General features: G+C 40.1%; 1 protein-coding gene across 6 annotated transcripts in view; it reads left to right on the top strand.

Annotated features, from left to right (window-relative positions):
• The window catches only part of LOC112462019 (trafficking kinesin-binding protein milt), a 43335-nt gene that overhangs the window by 17186 nt on the left and 9484 nt on the right, over nt 1–16665 (top strand). Inside the window, exons 1-2 of one of the 6 annotated variants that reach the window (XM_025027516.1) lie at nt 274–435; nt 5416–6407. The exons of 3 other annotated variants lie outside the window; for them this stretch is intronic. In XM_025027516.1, coding sequence (XP_024883284.1) covers nt 5927–6407 — 481 coding nt within the window. In that variant the 5' untranslated portion in view covers nt 274–435; nt 5416–5926. Of the gene's footprint in view, nt 1–273; nt 436–5398; nt 6408–14432; nt 14775–16665 lie in introns of those variants that run through there. 2 more of the 6 variants (XM_025027517.1, XM_025027522.1) reach the window with 2 other exon arrangements.

Raw genomic sequence — 16665 nt, 5'->3', positions numbered from 1 at the left:
GACTTCCTCGTTATCGAGCTTCCCTCGCTCGCTCGCTCGCTCGCTCGTTACCTCCCCGGCGCAACGCGTTCAACGCACTCTGCACTCGCGCGAGCAGAAGCGGTCCGGCCATCCTGCCAATCACGTGGCACGTTGACGCGGCCAACTTCAAAACGAGCGTTCGCCGGTCGGTCGACCGCCTCGCGCGGCTCGCGGCTCGCGCCACGCACGCTGCGCGCAGCTCAGTTCGGACAGTTCAGTCAGTCACGCTCCTGCAGCCGTAACGTTCGTGTCATTCTGCGTCGCGTTATCCGCCGCGCGCTCGTCACCCGCTCGCGCCACGCGTCACGCCCGCTATCGCGAGGTTTAAAGCGCGCGGCGGTCGTGAATCTCTGTGCGCGCGTGAAGACGTTCGACGTGCGATTCCGACGAGTGCCGCTTTTTTTTCGGTCCACGGTACGTACGTATACGTCGAGCATGCGCCAGGACCGAGCTGCTGGGCAGTCGCCGCCCGTGTCCGAATTCTGCGAGATTTTTTCTCGGCGGTGGATAGAACGTAGCTTCTTCGCGTACAATGAGTCGCGTCTCGGTAACCTTTGCTCCGTACTCGTATCGTTGACGTCGCGACTAAGATATCCCGGGGGGAACGACAGTCGGATTCCCCGGGTCGGAGCAAAGCTCGATCAGCCACCCGGCACGCCTAGGTTAGGTCGCTGCGGAAGCAGCAGGAAGTTGGTCGCGAACGGATCGAACCCGCGCTCTTCTCTCCTCTCCCGCGTCGCCGCCAGTATGTGTCTCGAAACGAATTATCGCTCTCGCGGTGCTCGCGATAATCGACAGCGCGAGGCAAAAAAATTGTCGCCAAGTGCCGATGAGCCTCGTCAGCCTCGTCAGCCTCGTCTGCCGTGGTGATCGTGCGCGTGAGGAACGAGTAACGCGTGCGAGTAACTAATAGTCTGTTTTTTCATATAAGATTCTCTAAATTTTTGCAGATTCTATTCGTAGTATAATTTACGAGGTTTTATTCCTGACAGAACTGACTATGAATTTATCATCAGACTTTCATACGCTTTTCAAATCGTCACTTTGCGCGATACGTTTTTTTAAACGATGATCGTATATCGGGTATCACAGTTATCGAAAATAATCGATAGACAGTTTTACGTAGCAAACGATTCTCTTATTTTTATGAATTTAAAAAAAAAATTTTTATTTAAAAGAAATCTAAATCTTATTTATTTCTGCATGCGTTACAATCTGCTAGGGACGAGTCACTGATTGCAGGATAACGACCTTTGCGGTCGACTCTGAAAATAGGGAAAAGACGACGCGAAGCGGGGAAAAAGCCGACGCTTTCCCACTTGGACGCTGCGCGGATGCAGTTCTCCATGAAGTAAGGTCCTATTTCTGTCGCGTCTTTCCCGCGTGGCCTTGAAAGTCTCGGGGGATGACCTAACCCTCTGTACAACTCGTTCCTTCCGAGGGAACTGCGCCGGATTCGTTGCGCGGAAACTCGCCGGCTCGGAAACGTAATTTTCGATTATTTTTTTTTTACTTTTCCTCGACGGTGGCGGTTATTAATAGAACGCGATTGATCCACTCGCGCAAAGCAGCCGTTAGATGTTAGATAGCATTCTCGCACCAGCGATCACGGCGAAAAATTAAGCATTCTTATACCGTTACGCAAGAAATTAGTTTTTTTCTCTCTCTCTACTTCTTGCCGGTCGTAATGCGTAATTAACGTTGCATATGCACTAATTCGCGATTGACGTCGATATCGTTCATGTTCGATGCCGCGAACGGGCGAACCGGTCGAGCCTTCCGGGTGCCTCCAATCCCGATCAATTTTTAATCTTTCCGATTTAATCTGAATCCAAATACCTACTATTGAATATAGCGCTCGCGTTTAAATAGGAATTTATTTGACGCGTTCATGTAAAGATCGATGTCGCTAAATATTTTCATATCTTTGTTTTGTACTTATTTACTTTTAATTTCGACTGTCAATCTGCGGACGTGAACGTGTTCTGAAAATTGTATTAAGGTCGAAACGATCGCGTTGTTTGACAAACGTAAAATAAATTGATTGAAAGGACCTTAACGCGAGTCAAATATAATTTTCTTCAAGACGCAATGTTAAATCAATCGAAGTGTTCCATATTTACTTTCAGACTTTAATTTAGATTGACAATTCGCGCGGACGTAAATGTTTTAAAAATTGTGTTAAGATTGAAACGATCATGTTATTTGATAAACGAAAGATAAATCAAAAGCAGCGAAATCAATTGCGTTCTATTGATAAACGTAAGATAAATAAAAACATAAGATATATCGAAAAAGCCTTAACGTAAGTCGAACATATTTTCCTTCGCGATACGATGTCAAATAAATCGAAATAACGCGCTAGTTGATTGGGCTAACATACGTCAGCCGAAGAAGCTGTGTATTTACACTTCTTTTATCACCGACATCACCGTTGTCACATGTACAGGAAAAACGGTATTGCGTATTACTACAAATCATTGAATTTCAAGAAAGAGTATAATACTTGTACCAGAAGTACCTGTTATCTCTCAAATTATAATTTTATACATAAATGTTTATTAGGATTTATTCTACCCTTTTACATTTATTTGACGTCAAATTCTTTCAAGTGTCTTATTAATCAGTCCTATTTTGAGTTGGACTCGATATAATACTTTGCGATAGTCTTTTGTAGTTCTCGAATCAGTGCACGATTATAATCAGCAAATTTTATTTTTCTCGGGTCCCCATAAATCCTTCAAGTTATAAAAATTGCATGATTCATATTTGATCCACCAGATTAGATTAAATTGAAGACGAAATATTTGCGCTCATTTGTGAAAAATAATTTTGATTTGCAAAGAGTCGATACGCAGTTACGTAAACTTAGTTATTCTTTTTATCGTAACCGATAAAATTGCGATACACTTTTTTTTCTATCGGAAAGTTGAGCGATGTATCGGGAAATACCCTGCTGTTTAACTTTTACTTGGCGCATGTCGTTATATGTATGTATACATGTATACATTATTCACGAGAAATTTTTTCGCGAGATATCCCGCTCTTATCATTGTTTACTCGGTTCATTATCGAGCACGAGAAATCATTATCGACAATTCAATCGCTCAATCGTGATCTGCACCTTCACGAAGATTCTGTGTGTATGATAAACGTATGCGTGACGCGATAAAAGTTCACCAGCTGTGCGTTCTTCTTTGTGCACGTCCCCACATGCATTATACCTTTTGTAATTATTCTTTCTGATGTTCCACTTTTTAATGCCCGTATAAACACTCGTTCAGTCTTTTGTCAGTTGGCATTAATTCTAGAATATTGTCAGACTACATCGTGTACAAAACTATCTTTAGAATGCTGTTGAACTATACCGTTGAACTATCGCTCAGACATACTTTGCTACGTGGAGAATACATTTTCTCCGTGCATGCAGAATATCCTCTCCGTATTTAAGTTCCTATCGGACTGAACGACCGCCAATTTCGTCCTCCGCATTTTTTAATTCACGCGCAAATCGTGGCTCGGACAATTATTGCGCAATGAGACGCGACGATAACGGTTAGCGTTAATATATTAATAGCGTTTCGTTTGCGATATAATCGACCGGTTTGTCTACGGGCGATCGCATTGTAATGCGCGGAGCTTATATCCGACGAAGTTTGACCTGGCGATGGCAACGACTTCTTCACGACTTACTTTTACTTTAATCGCGGCATACACGTCGAGCTTGTTCCCGATGTAACTTCGATCGGTTGCTGCATCCGCCTCGAAAGCGGACTCGCTTCATCCAACTTTCGTGCTTCCTTCGCGGTATCCCTGAATTCGTGCATCGCTAGTGAAATCGTTTCGGAAACGAATTCATCGAAAACGGAATCGCGCGTGTCCGCCTTCGAGCGGCGAAAGCGCCGGGACGAGACGATTTCGTCGATTTAGGGCGATCGATCTCCCAGGCCGAAATTATTGCGAAAGGAGATCGTCCGATATCGTTCATTACCAAGTACGCTCAGTCGAATATAATGCTTATATTTCTCTTTGCGATTGTAATTTTTATGTACATCCGTTCCGCCGCTAATGCCCGGAACCTCTTTACTTTCACGAATATTAACGAGATCTTTCCAATCGCGGATTATTTTCATTGTTGCTTCATACAATTATTCGATACTTTCAGAAAAACAAGTAAGTTATCTCGATCTCCAACTTTAATGTTGGAAGAAGCTACTCAGTCCGATATTTATTCGAATGGATTGAAGATTCTATTTAATAGTCTGAAATAATTTAAATCTAATGAGAAAGAGAATGGAGAATATACTTTACTTATCGTGTGGCTCGTATACTTCGAACGTATCGGAACAATCGATTGTTAGAGAAGTTTCTCGAAGCGTGTCAGGCTGAGTTGAACGACTACTTTCCGGCATGCGTGAACCTTGATGCATTCCGTACGACTTTCAATCAGTGACTCCAAGATAAACTCCGATTACCTACAGCGCGATGCTCCGTTTCGATAAACTCGGCTTTGCTTCGTTCCACGTTCGCCACAGCGCCGAGAGAACCTTTCTTCCTCACCTACTTGCTTCGGTAGACGATATCGTTACAGTAACGCTGCAGACTATAGCGCTCGCGTGCGTAACGCGACCGGCAATGTATTATTTAATAAATGAAATTCGATTTCGCCGTATATAAATTGCATTACGGACGTTTCTAAATCACGAACGGATGCCTTCGCTGCCGCATCTTTTGGGGAGAGGGGGCTTTCGCGAATTAGAATGCTATTTGTTTCCTCTCGACCAACTTCCAAGTGACCATATCGGACTTGTAAATAACGATTAGCTGCTCGTATTGCTTATCAAGCAAATTTCTAATCCGTTTTAATTAATCCCATTAATCGACCGAGCATTCAGCCTAATCGCATTATAATCCCGCGTATCTCGAACATTAAATATGTGTAAATTTTACGAAGAAATATTATCTTACTAATTATGAGACGAAAGATTATACAATAAAGATCTCCACGTTTGCTACATTGTTGCAAGAACGTATACTTTAGCAATAAAATTTACATATTTTCTAAATTTTCATATTTTAACAATATTTATCTATCTCCACTTATACATGTCTAAAAGGAGAGCTGCTAAATTTTTATTATATTACGCTTTCTTTTTAGAAAGCATAATTCCGCTTTTTTAAATACGCGTACGTTATCGTGGAACTTAGAATGTATATTCCTTTTAATTTTCGATAGTTTCCGGAAAGAGAAACGACTGACATTTATGCCGTAAATCATTGCATTTCCTGATTCGCGAGCGAGTACCGGCGCGCCGGCGTCAACGATAAAAATGTAAAAAAGTGCAACGGTGTTTATTCGTTTAATAAGGAAAGTGCAATTTACGACGTTCGCAGGTTTTTTGTGGGCTCCGATAACTTGGATAAGCTCTTACGTGTCGTTGCGACATTAAAGTTGTTCTCTCGATTAATAAAAATAATTCACGCAGGACATTCGTGGGAACACGATAACAAGTATCAGACAGTAAACGGGAGTTCTTTAGAAAAATAAAAGATTTTATCGTCGAAGGAGTGCGTGCTAAATTATTAATTAATTGACGAATTAATTGTTCGAGAAAAAGGATCTGAACATAAATGATAGTGTGAAATAAGAAACTTTTGATTCGGGAAACGAACTATATTACACAACGTGTATTAGCGATTACCAGTGGTATTCTGTGGACATAACGATATGTCGTGACGACATTGAAGACAACGATGGACTAACGGAGTGAAAAAAAGGATATCGAGGTAGCGAGGTCGAGAGACACAATCGAGAAAACTTCCATTTGGTACAAAAGCTTGCTGGTTCGAAGGAGCTCGCAGTCTCCAAACTCTCGCTCGTGGGCAGGGTCATGTTAAGCAGGTCATGAACAGCTCGACTCCTCTCCGCGCGAACAGCGACGCATCCCCGAGTCCTCTGCATTCGCCTATTTACCAGCGAGATGGGGCTATCCCGTCGACCTCGGGCGGGAGACGCGTCGATTCCAACCACAGCTTCGAGACCTTCGGTAATCTCGCGTTGGACGTTTCGTACGCCGGTCTCGGGAACGATCTCCTCGACTCCGGTAGCAAACGAACGATAGGGAACTCTCCGTTGCGAGAGGATACATCCGCTCTGCCGCAATTATGGGAGGACATGGGGGTGGTCGAGTACCTCGAGAGGAAACTCGGCCCGCCCGACGAGAGCACGGCGGAAGAACGCGTCGCGTCGCTTCGGGAGGTCCTCGCCGAGAGGACCGACATCCACGAAGGCGACGGTAATCTCTCGGACTTCCTCTTCCACGTAGCGCGAACCAAGCACGGCAAGATCTACATAAGGGTTATCCAGATTCACCTATTGAATAGAGGTAAACGCTAATTCAGATTGTGCCAATTTATCGATTACGTTTTTAATGTACTCGTTGTACATCATAATCTTTTATTGAGAACGTCTAGCGTATTCGAATCTCTGAACTTAGATATTAAAAAAAAAACAAGGATTTATTTCCAGAAAAGCGTTCTCATTCCTGTCAAGGATGCGGTGTAGCGTCCTTGCTCACGAAAGGATATCAATAAAATCTATTTGGCGCAAGACGCTACTGCGTCTCTTGATATATGCGTGTGTGTATGTATATTTGTGTATTTACATATACACATACGCAGCAATCTGTTCTGTCGCTATATCGGTTTATATAATCAGATTTATAAGGTAGTATCTAAAGGAAAGCATTCGCTATCGACATGATAACTGATTCAGTATTTTGTGACTCAAATATAAAACTAACAGATATAGAGATAAAAATATAGTCGAGAATATAATATTGTACCGTATTATCTCAGACTAGATTTTAATATAAGGAGATTAAATACTAATTAAGTAAATATAAATATAAATCAATCATTTATGTTAAATGCTGTATTAAAGTTTCTTATATTAAGAAACGAAAACTCTGTAAGGAAAATTATTTTGAGACACCTGGTGCACATAAAAAGCGTTCCGAATCGCATGTGTGCAGTGAAGTTGATGATGTTTTTCCACTATTTCTCTGACTTGATCATTGGTTCCCTGCATGACGACTGCTTGATAACTCGCACGCATAGTTTCGACGATCTTGCACATTCGTGATATTCTCAAGTCCACCCGGTATACCGAAGATAACGCAAATGGCGAAAGAAGACGACGATGAGAGTGGTCGTAGAATGTCAATCCTGAAAACCACGGACTCACCGCGGATTTCCAATTAACGAAATTCGACGATTCACGGAGGAAGAGCTTGCAATTGGAGCGACAGCAGAAGCAGTTGCTCCACTTGACCTCTTCCACGGAAAAGAGGTGATTTTCTCGTACGATGTAAAACAGAATTAAGAAAAAAAAAGAACTGAATTTTTATGATTGAAATAAGACATGATAATCGCGTCTTATCTAGACATTTTAATTCCGTCACTCGTTATCTTTTTCACCGCGATTCATATTTTTTTCAAAAATTATTTCAAAAATTATTTATGCTACACTTGATCTATCATAAAATTGTTATAGCTATCATAAGAGTTCATAATTTATCAAAGTAACGACAAGAAATATTCTTTGAATAGAATTATTTTTATTAATCCCGCAATTATAAATGTTACATTTATTTCTATTTGCTACAATATATTTAACAAAATATACCGTCGAGGATTACGCGATTATCGTTTCATCCTTGATCTTGGCCGCGCGGCGTGAAGGTAAACATCGGAGAATGTAATTCATTAATCAATCCCTGAATCGCGCGGTATAACACTCACGCCACGTGCGAGGTGGGGCTTTACGCATCTTGGATCACGTGGATCTTCTGGCACAATAACAGACGAACGATGTAGACTTTATAATCCAAAATATGTCGATAATCGCAAGGATGTTGCGTGAGTATATAATACGTCATTTCTACAAGGCGAGATGCCCGAGGTGTCGGGAGAACTGCTGGTGGTGTTGCCACGAGAAAAAGCGGCCGATTATTATTGCAAGACTCTGGAGAAGATCGAGCACAGGCAAGAATGAATCGTCGGGATATTGTCGAGAGTGGCGATTGCACGGCGCGTGATCGAGATGCCTGCTAAGGATAACGGTGTCCTCTCTATGGTAAATAGCTGAAGGATATCGCAGGATATCGTTCATTGAGGATGAAAGGCCGAGAAGGAGACCTCACGTGATTACGGTCGGGCAATTTTAACGGCAATTTTATGCGACGCACGCTAAAGTTTACAGAGTTAGATGTTTTCTGAAGTTATGTGACATATACAATATAGTAACAGATTAATTCTAAAACATGTTTCGTAGATTGACAAATTGATCCTAAAAGCATTATTAGCACTTTTGACACACCTTTTTCTCTTGCAAAATTTTAACATAGATATATCTAGAACATAAGTTGAGATAAATTGAATTTTGTAAATTTTAATTTAAAAGACTATAAACATGCGAAAATAATCTTCATATTTATTCACGACAATGGAAACTGACGACAATTTGACGGAAGATATACTTATTTCATTCGCGAAAATTGAGTTTACAGAAATTGGCTTAAATCGTTGCATATTAGCGCGTATTATGCAATTATTTCAATTAAGTCGCGCGGCTTACGTCAATTAAGGCGCGGTGAAATCGCGACCGCTCGCATCAACGACGTTTTATATCGCACCTAATAGAGAGCTAACAAAAGTTTACAGTTAACAAAGCATTATCATACCTCCACGCTTCACCTTTCCGGTTCCCTGGTCATGGGAAATCCGTGAACTCGTATCGTACATTTATGCCCATCTATCTTTTCATCTCTTCCCACAATTAATTTCTTACATGGCAGTTTGCACGCGAATCGTGTAGTGCGAGTTCCTTGACACCTGTCGCTTGGCATCTTAATTGCAGCGTGTGTGTGATCTTGCATAGCCGAGAAGTTGATATATTTACCTTCTATTCTTATTGCCGCTGAAATACCTATCTCTTTAAAACGGTTTCACCTAATTTAAGAGACTTCTAACAATTATAATTATACGTCTTAAACAAAAACATAAAAGTGTGATCTTAAACATCAGAAAGTTGATTTTAGCGCGAAGACGCGTTAATGCGGAATAACACTTATAAATATTTTCCTTTCGATTTTGCCGCAAGTAATTTTAGCGTAAAAAGTCTCGGTACAAGTCTTGCAGATTAAGTTGTTGATATATTACTTTTTTCGCGATTTTTATAATTTCCCAGGCCTATCGCAACGTCGTTTATACTCATTAATATCAGGTAATCTTCCTCCTTTCATTTGCTACCTCAGAAAGTTCAAATTCTCATGGAAACAGCAGTTAGACCAGTGTAAAGAGAAAAAAATATCAATCTTCCCGCACGGCGAGGAGAGTCGTTTTCCCCCTGGAAAGTCGTTTGACGACGAAGTTAATACGAAAAAAAAAAACGTGTCCGCGTGGCATTTCCATCTTATCCGCGATACACGTAAGCGAGCCTTATCCACGATCGCCTGAAACCACCCCGAAATACGACCTCGCGGCGATCTCGAATTGTCAATGTCAGTGTACCCCGAAAGAAATGTAATGCCCCGCGCGCAAAAATATTCGACACGGTCGAGCGACCGATTGGATTTGCGCGAATTCCAAGGAGAGCCGGCGCCGCGGCGTCGGCACCGTGAAAATGTGAATTTCCACGGTGCGTTATCCCGTTGGTGCCGCGCGGGAGGCGTAACTTCCTCGCGCCACTTCCAGGCGTCGTGCGTTCGACGCGCTCAGCTTCCGCGACAGGGGGGCAATTTCGCAAGATCCGCGGGGCACGATGTCGCGCACAATGGGTGACATGACGACATTACCGATTCTGATTGGTATACTTGTACACATAAAAAAAATGTGCTTGATTTTAAAATATCTTTGATTTTATCGTGGAACTGTTGAAATGAGATTATATTGTTAAATGAAGAAAACTTGCTTAAATTATTTTTTATGTAGTTCAACCAAGAAAAAAAAATTGAAAGGAAAAGTTAAAATTCTTATAATTAGATTATAGATTGTTGCGTGTATACGAAACAATGAACAATTTATTAATTTGAATATATAAGTTTTTATTTGACATTTTTTTGTGTTTATTGGCTAATGTGCAACGTTATTTTTCTCGTTTTTCATAATTAGAGACCACAAATGTGGCATACAGTATTGTTTCTCGAGAAACGTGTGGTGACGGCGGAAAAAATTTGGCTGAAGATATATATTTATAATTTATACCATTCTTTCATATTTGTTTTTACACCGCCAGCTCGATGACAGATATCTATTGTGTCCATCGTTCATGTCAATACAGCGAAACGACGATACAACAAATACCTTTATAAACTATCGAATTGGTTCGCTTATTCGTGAAAAGGGGTCAGACCGTCGCGCGTCGTGTCATTTCGTCGCGTCATTTCGTTCGTTTTCCAAGTGCATTGCAGCTAACAACTCCACGTTTCTTCTCTCGTTACATCATCTGGCTTAAACTTCAAATCTGTAATTCACACGTCAGTATTCAGAATAGTATTCAAAATAATATTCAGAATAGTATTTTAGTTTTATATTCGGTGTTATATAGAGAAAAAATTGAATCAGAATATAAAGCCTGTATTACAATAATAATAACTCAATTGAGATACGAAAAATGTGAAATATCACTTGTGAAAGCAATAATGCTGCTTTTGCAAGCCTAGACTTTTAAAACTGAACACTCTTTTAATATTATATTTCAATTTTGCACGCGTTCTTTTCTGGTATTCGTAGTCATATACATGTATAAGATCGTCTTACAATTAAGTTTATCTTTAGATACTCTGTAGTCAATGAAACGAGTCGTACGGCATCTAAAGATAAACTTAAGACTTAAATATAAAATCTGGCTATGAATACCGCCCTTTAGAGCGCCATTAGAATAACAGTCGTAAAATAATCGTACCGGCCAAATTGAAAAAGAAAAAAAGAACGGGAACCGCGAATTATATTTTTGCGCGAAGTGCGCGTTTATAAAACGAAGAGTGACGAGGCGAAGCTATTAAACAGAAAACGGTCCGTGGTTGTTAATTAAGCTTGGAGCAATGCGCCAAGGTCGAGAGGGTGCACACCGAGGGGGTTGAAAGGGGCGGTTTCCTTTATAGTTGGCGGGGTTGCGCGCGTCCGGTCGTTCCCGTTCCGCAACGTTCGCCGCCCGTTCCTCGTTCCACGTTCCGTCCGCGGAACGGACGACGAACGGCCCTCAAGATGGCGCATCGATCCTTGTCGCGTGACGTCTGTTTCGTCAGCTGCGATCTGCGATATCTCGTGCGCGCACAAGTCGGACGTGTAGCGTCGTGATACTCGTGATATAACGTCGTGAGATCCGTCGTCACGGGCGCTTGGGATTTTTCGGCGCCGAAATACGGAGGGAATACGGGGGAATCGGGGGGATGATGCGCGTCGCGACGCCGCCAAGTCACGCGTGCCAGCGCCAGGGTGAATCAGGGTGAATCCTGGAAACGTGACGTGACGTCACGCACGCTGCCGGCTTCGCCCTCTCGGCTCGCCCCGCCCCGCCTCGCCTCGCCTCTGCGGCGGAATAACGCGTTGAATGGTAAATATCGCCACAACAGTAATTGCACGCACATGCCCGTCGGCATGAGTTAACGATCACCGGACGGCAGTCGACACCGACATCGACGTGCCGAGGGTTTTGTCGCGCGTCGCGACCAAAGCTAGACGTTTCGTCGTGTCTCACTCTTTTCTCATCGCCGCTCTGTCCCTTTCTTTCTTTAGCTTTAGCATCGCGAACATTGTGACGTTCTCGCGTTGTCCAAACGCTCGGAATAATTTATCGTTCTCTCGATACTTTGTTGGATGTACATTTTACAAGGAGTTTCCGTTTACTGAAAAATGCTAATCATGTAAACCTTATTATTATTTATACACAATTCTGTATCTGATTTTTAATACTAATGTTTTATTCTTAGATGTAATTGAATGATCATATTTGTTTAATTTGTTAACGAATATATTATATTATTCTTCGGTAGTTTATTTATTTTATTATATTACAATATTTATAATCGTTAAAAATTGTTGACGCCGTATTGCGTACTAATTACAATTGTGATCTAGCAGTCTTTACAAATAAGTCTAAAAATGACACTAATGCTCGTGGATTTGCGTAAGACCGATAAGACGACCTCGAATTAACGTCTCGTGATTACGTTAAACGCTCGGTTCGTCTTTCGCGCACAGAAACCATTCAAGGCCGCTGATCTCAGTAAATCCAAGTTCATTGATATATGTAAGCACCTTTACTTCTTATTAACTTATTAATCTTCTTATTTTCGCTTTAATATAAGTATTTAGCATAACATTTGTTAATCTGCTTTGCTAAGTCGCTGAATAAAAATTAACACAATGTGATTAAGATTCTCATTACGCCTGGAAACACTTAACATTTATTTAACATAATAATAAGTGAAATTTTGACCGATAAATGATTTTCTAAATAGAAATATGCCAGATATATTTGCAGCTTAATATTATTTTTGTATGAGTTTATGTACTTTTTCCACTCAAACTGCGCGTCGATTATTTGCCGGTCAGTTAAATATAGTTTTTCGTTGGAACAATAAATTCAATATATTTAAATAGATAATCTCGCGCGCTGTTTGAATATTTATTTACATTTTTCTAAATTCAATACTTCCATCAGTAATCCCTGAACATGAAAAATAATATATTTGAAAAATAGAAATAAATTTATTTGCTTTAAAAAAGAGCTTTGATGCGTTTCGCTGTAAAATAAACGAAAACAATGCGATAAACAATGCACGCGAAAGCCGCGTATTCAAGTTGCGGCACTGCAAACTGCAGAAATGGGACACAAAACGACAAATGGCATTGATAACAAAAGCGCGGGTTTCATAATTCCGATTATTTTGCAGTAGGCGATTTGCACTCGTGCCGCAAAAAGCAGGAAACTCTAAATGATATTGATTACGTAGTAATCATTAATGCTCTACGATGCTGGATCTTCTTTCTTGATCTTAAACGTGCTCACGCGACACAGTGAGGAAAATTACGTGACATACAAGGATACAAAATTACAAACGGACGTATAGGATAAAGATTGATGAATTCTGAAAAATATACACGAAATATTTTTCTTAAAACCACTGTCTTACGTCCTCTTTAATTCTTATTATGTATGATTTTTATATAATGCATTAAAGAAGAACATTCTCGTGAAAAAAAATTGTCTCTTTTGACTCAGTTATATAATACCTGCGCAGTATTTTTTAAATACGGGGTTTTGTAGATTCTCGATTATCTGCTGTAGATACTTATGCACGGGACGAAGAAAATCAATAATTACCTGCTCATCCTTCCCGTGAGGTGCTGTACGAGCATAATGCAGTTACAGCTACTCGTTTTTATATAAGTTTTATGCAAGATGTTTTTAGTGATTTTTTTAAAACAATTTAGTAATAAAAATTAATAATAAAAAGACCGCTTCAAATAAAGGGCGGTATAAGCTAAATAAAATGAAAATTAATGCTATCATTATTAAGCTGTTATATAACTTATATACAATTTGATTTATTATTTTAACTCGGCATATTTAATTACTCGGTTTATTTGTATAATAATTTCCTTGTTGAAACTCTTTTTGTGTGCCAATGGAAACAGAGCATTGAGAACTGTGTAAAACCTCACGAACTGGAACCATAATGAACCAATTTTTTGGGACATACTGATAAAGCAGCTTTGAAAAAATGATGAACCTAATGAAATTAATGCGGTCATTGCACTATCCATTAGCGAAATGACAAAGTCAAAAAGATTAAAATCGTTATGCAAGAACAATATGAAAGGGAAAGCGTATACCTACACGGGAAATGATAACAAAAGACCGCTTTGTCGATCATGATTAACAATCGGAGTACGGACAGATAGAGACGTTAATTCGAACTTCGTCACGCGGAAATGTTTCATTGTTGCGAAATTTGATTTGGTTATTAACCCTAATGCAAACAGAATAAAACTCTCTTTACTTTCATTTTTATAATAATTACGTTTTTTTTTCGAATTCTGTTTTGTTATACAATATAACCATTTCATCATACGATCAACTAATTTATACATATATATATATACTATATATATTTATACATATATATATATACTACTACACAAATTACTCGCAGTTTGGACATATACATGCATTAGATATAACAATCGGTTCCTTATCGCGCATTCGATCATTCTCTCTCCCTTTTTCTCTTATTCCCCACGCGAATCACCATACAATCGCGAAAGCGCGTCAGCATGAAAGACTATTTACGACAGCTCTTGGTGTCGGAACCGGTCCACGGACCCCGCGAATACCCTGGAGGAGAAAACCGCGGCTCGCGAAGAGAGGACGCCGACACCGGACGTCGTGGAGCCGGAGGAGACCGGCCACGACCACGACGATCCGCAGGAGGATGATCCCTACGAGTACGACGACGACATCAGGCTGCCGCCGGCGACGTCCGGCGAGCACCGCGACGTCGATACCGACGACGATGACGAGTGCCTGTCTCTCTTCGAAGCGGCGAATTATCTCGTCTCAGGTTCCTCGGTGCCGACAACGAGAGTCAGCGCACCCTGCTGGGGATGCAAGGGCTGCGCCGTCGAGGGCTTGCCGTTGTTCCTCCTCGGCTCGCCGACAGGGGCATCCTGCACGTGCGCCTCCTGTCAGTAACCCCGTTTTGTTGGCCTGATCGTTGTGTTGTTTGCGTTCGCACTGCGTCAGGATTGTGAAATTAAATTGTCCTTCGCTACATCGATATTATGTATAAAAATGGCACTACGATGTTGAACAAAAACTCGGGCTAATTAACTTATGTAATGGGAATTAATCGGGGTTGTTTTATAGAATTGCCTTCTATGTTTACATTTATCCGTCGTTTTCTTGATTCCCATCGGTTTCTGCAGCTTTTTACGTGATTAAATTGAAGGGGAGGGCCGTGCAAATGTAATTAAATGCAAATATTTTTGCAGAAGCGCAGGCATATTAAACTCATGTCATATGTCTTAAAGTTGGTAGAGACCAATCGATTCTCTTTATGTTTGTTAGCCGATTAGCAAAATTATGTAACCGTAGACTTTCTCTTGTCACTGTGGATGATACTTTGTATTCTGGTCAACTCTGATTGACGCGACATGATATACTTTCGTAAATCCAAGTCGCACAGAGCACGCAAATCTACGTTTTCCATCCACGATATTAATTCATAATATTTAACGAATCAATATTTTTCTGGCGCAGTGTGGACTTTTCTAAGTGGCATTCTTGTCGTCTGTCTCTTCGGCGTGTGTTTCACTACTTTTTCTTTTTTTTTTTACGTTTTAAACGTTCGTCTCATCATTCTCCGCTTTGGACTTCACTCGCCTGATCATTAGCTTTTGAAAATATTTTTGTCCAACGGGGACAGCTTGATCGAAACTACACACAGCTTAAATTCGAGCGATAGATGGTACAGTGCACGCACGTTAGATAAGGAATATTTTACACCGACAATAAATAATTACTTGTCTCGATAAAATTAGATAAGATAGATAAGATAACGAAGCTACGTGATGAGCCCATTTTTTATTATTGCACATTTTGTTTTTATATGCTTGTTTTTTTATATAAGTTTTTGCAAATCCGCTTTGTGGAAATATCTTGATTTTTGCCGCTATGCACGTGCTATCGACTTGTTTGAAAAGATACGACTTTGTAAATTTTTTTTTAATTACAGTGTTATCACAAAAATATCGATAACAGTATTTAAAAAGAATATTATCAGTGTTTTGCAAAATTATTAAATTTTATATATATATTTTTTTATTAGTTTAATACCGTATTTTTTTCTGCAAAAGTATTGGGTAATAAATGAAAATTTCCGGAAAGAATCAATTTTCCTTTTATATGACGCGAATGAATTAACGCACACAGGACGTTATTTGCGTGTCTCTTCATGATTTTCCGGCAGGGAAGGTTTATCTGCATTCCAATCGTCCCAGGTCGACGAGTTTGCGTCGCCCTTTTATGAATATAAAAAAAAGAGTCAAGACCGGTTTTAAATCTCGTCCTGTGCGGAATAACTGGTATCATATGATATAAATTCAGGTTGTAATCCGATATTTGGTATATCTTTGATAAGTACATAAAATCTTTGTTATTATCTGCAAGAATTTTTGCTCGATTAAAATAAGCGTATCTTAATCAAGATCAAGTGCGTCTTATTTTCAAATAATATTACCTTTGGGGAGTGGTCAATACATGTTGTTTGATTAATTAATCTCCTGCTCAGTATACGTAACGTAAATATAGTAAATTATCCAAGAAGTGTAGATTGTACGAGGAATGTGTCGATTAAAGAATAATTTAATTTACGATAAATACACAGTATCTTACAGCGAAACACGGTAAAATTATGCAACAGAGAAAATATATTTATAATTATTAAAATATGTTAGTTAAAATATATTGAATTATACAAAGTGTCTGTATGACTTATTTTTTGGGGGAAAATGAAGCGTATAAAAGGGTTTATTCTACAATGACTTTCTATCAGTTTACAGTCTAGTTTTGGGACA

The sequence above is a fragment of the Temnothorax curvispinosus genome, unplaced genomic scaffold (assembly GCF_003070985.1).
Source record: "Temnothorax curvispinosus isolate PA1 unplaced genomic scaffold, ASM307098v1 QBEX01011959.1, whole genome shotgun sequence".
NCBI classification, from domain to species: Eukaryota; Metazoa; Arthropoda; class Insecta; order Hymenoptera; family Formicidae; genus Temnothorax; species Temnothorax curvispinosus.
This window is presented reverse-complemented; position numbering and strand designations above follow the sequence as displayed.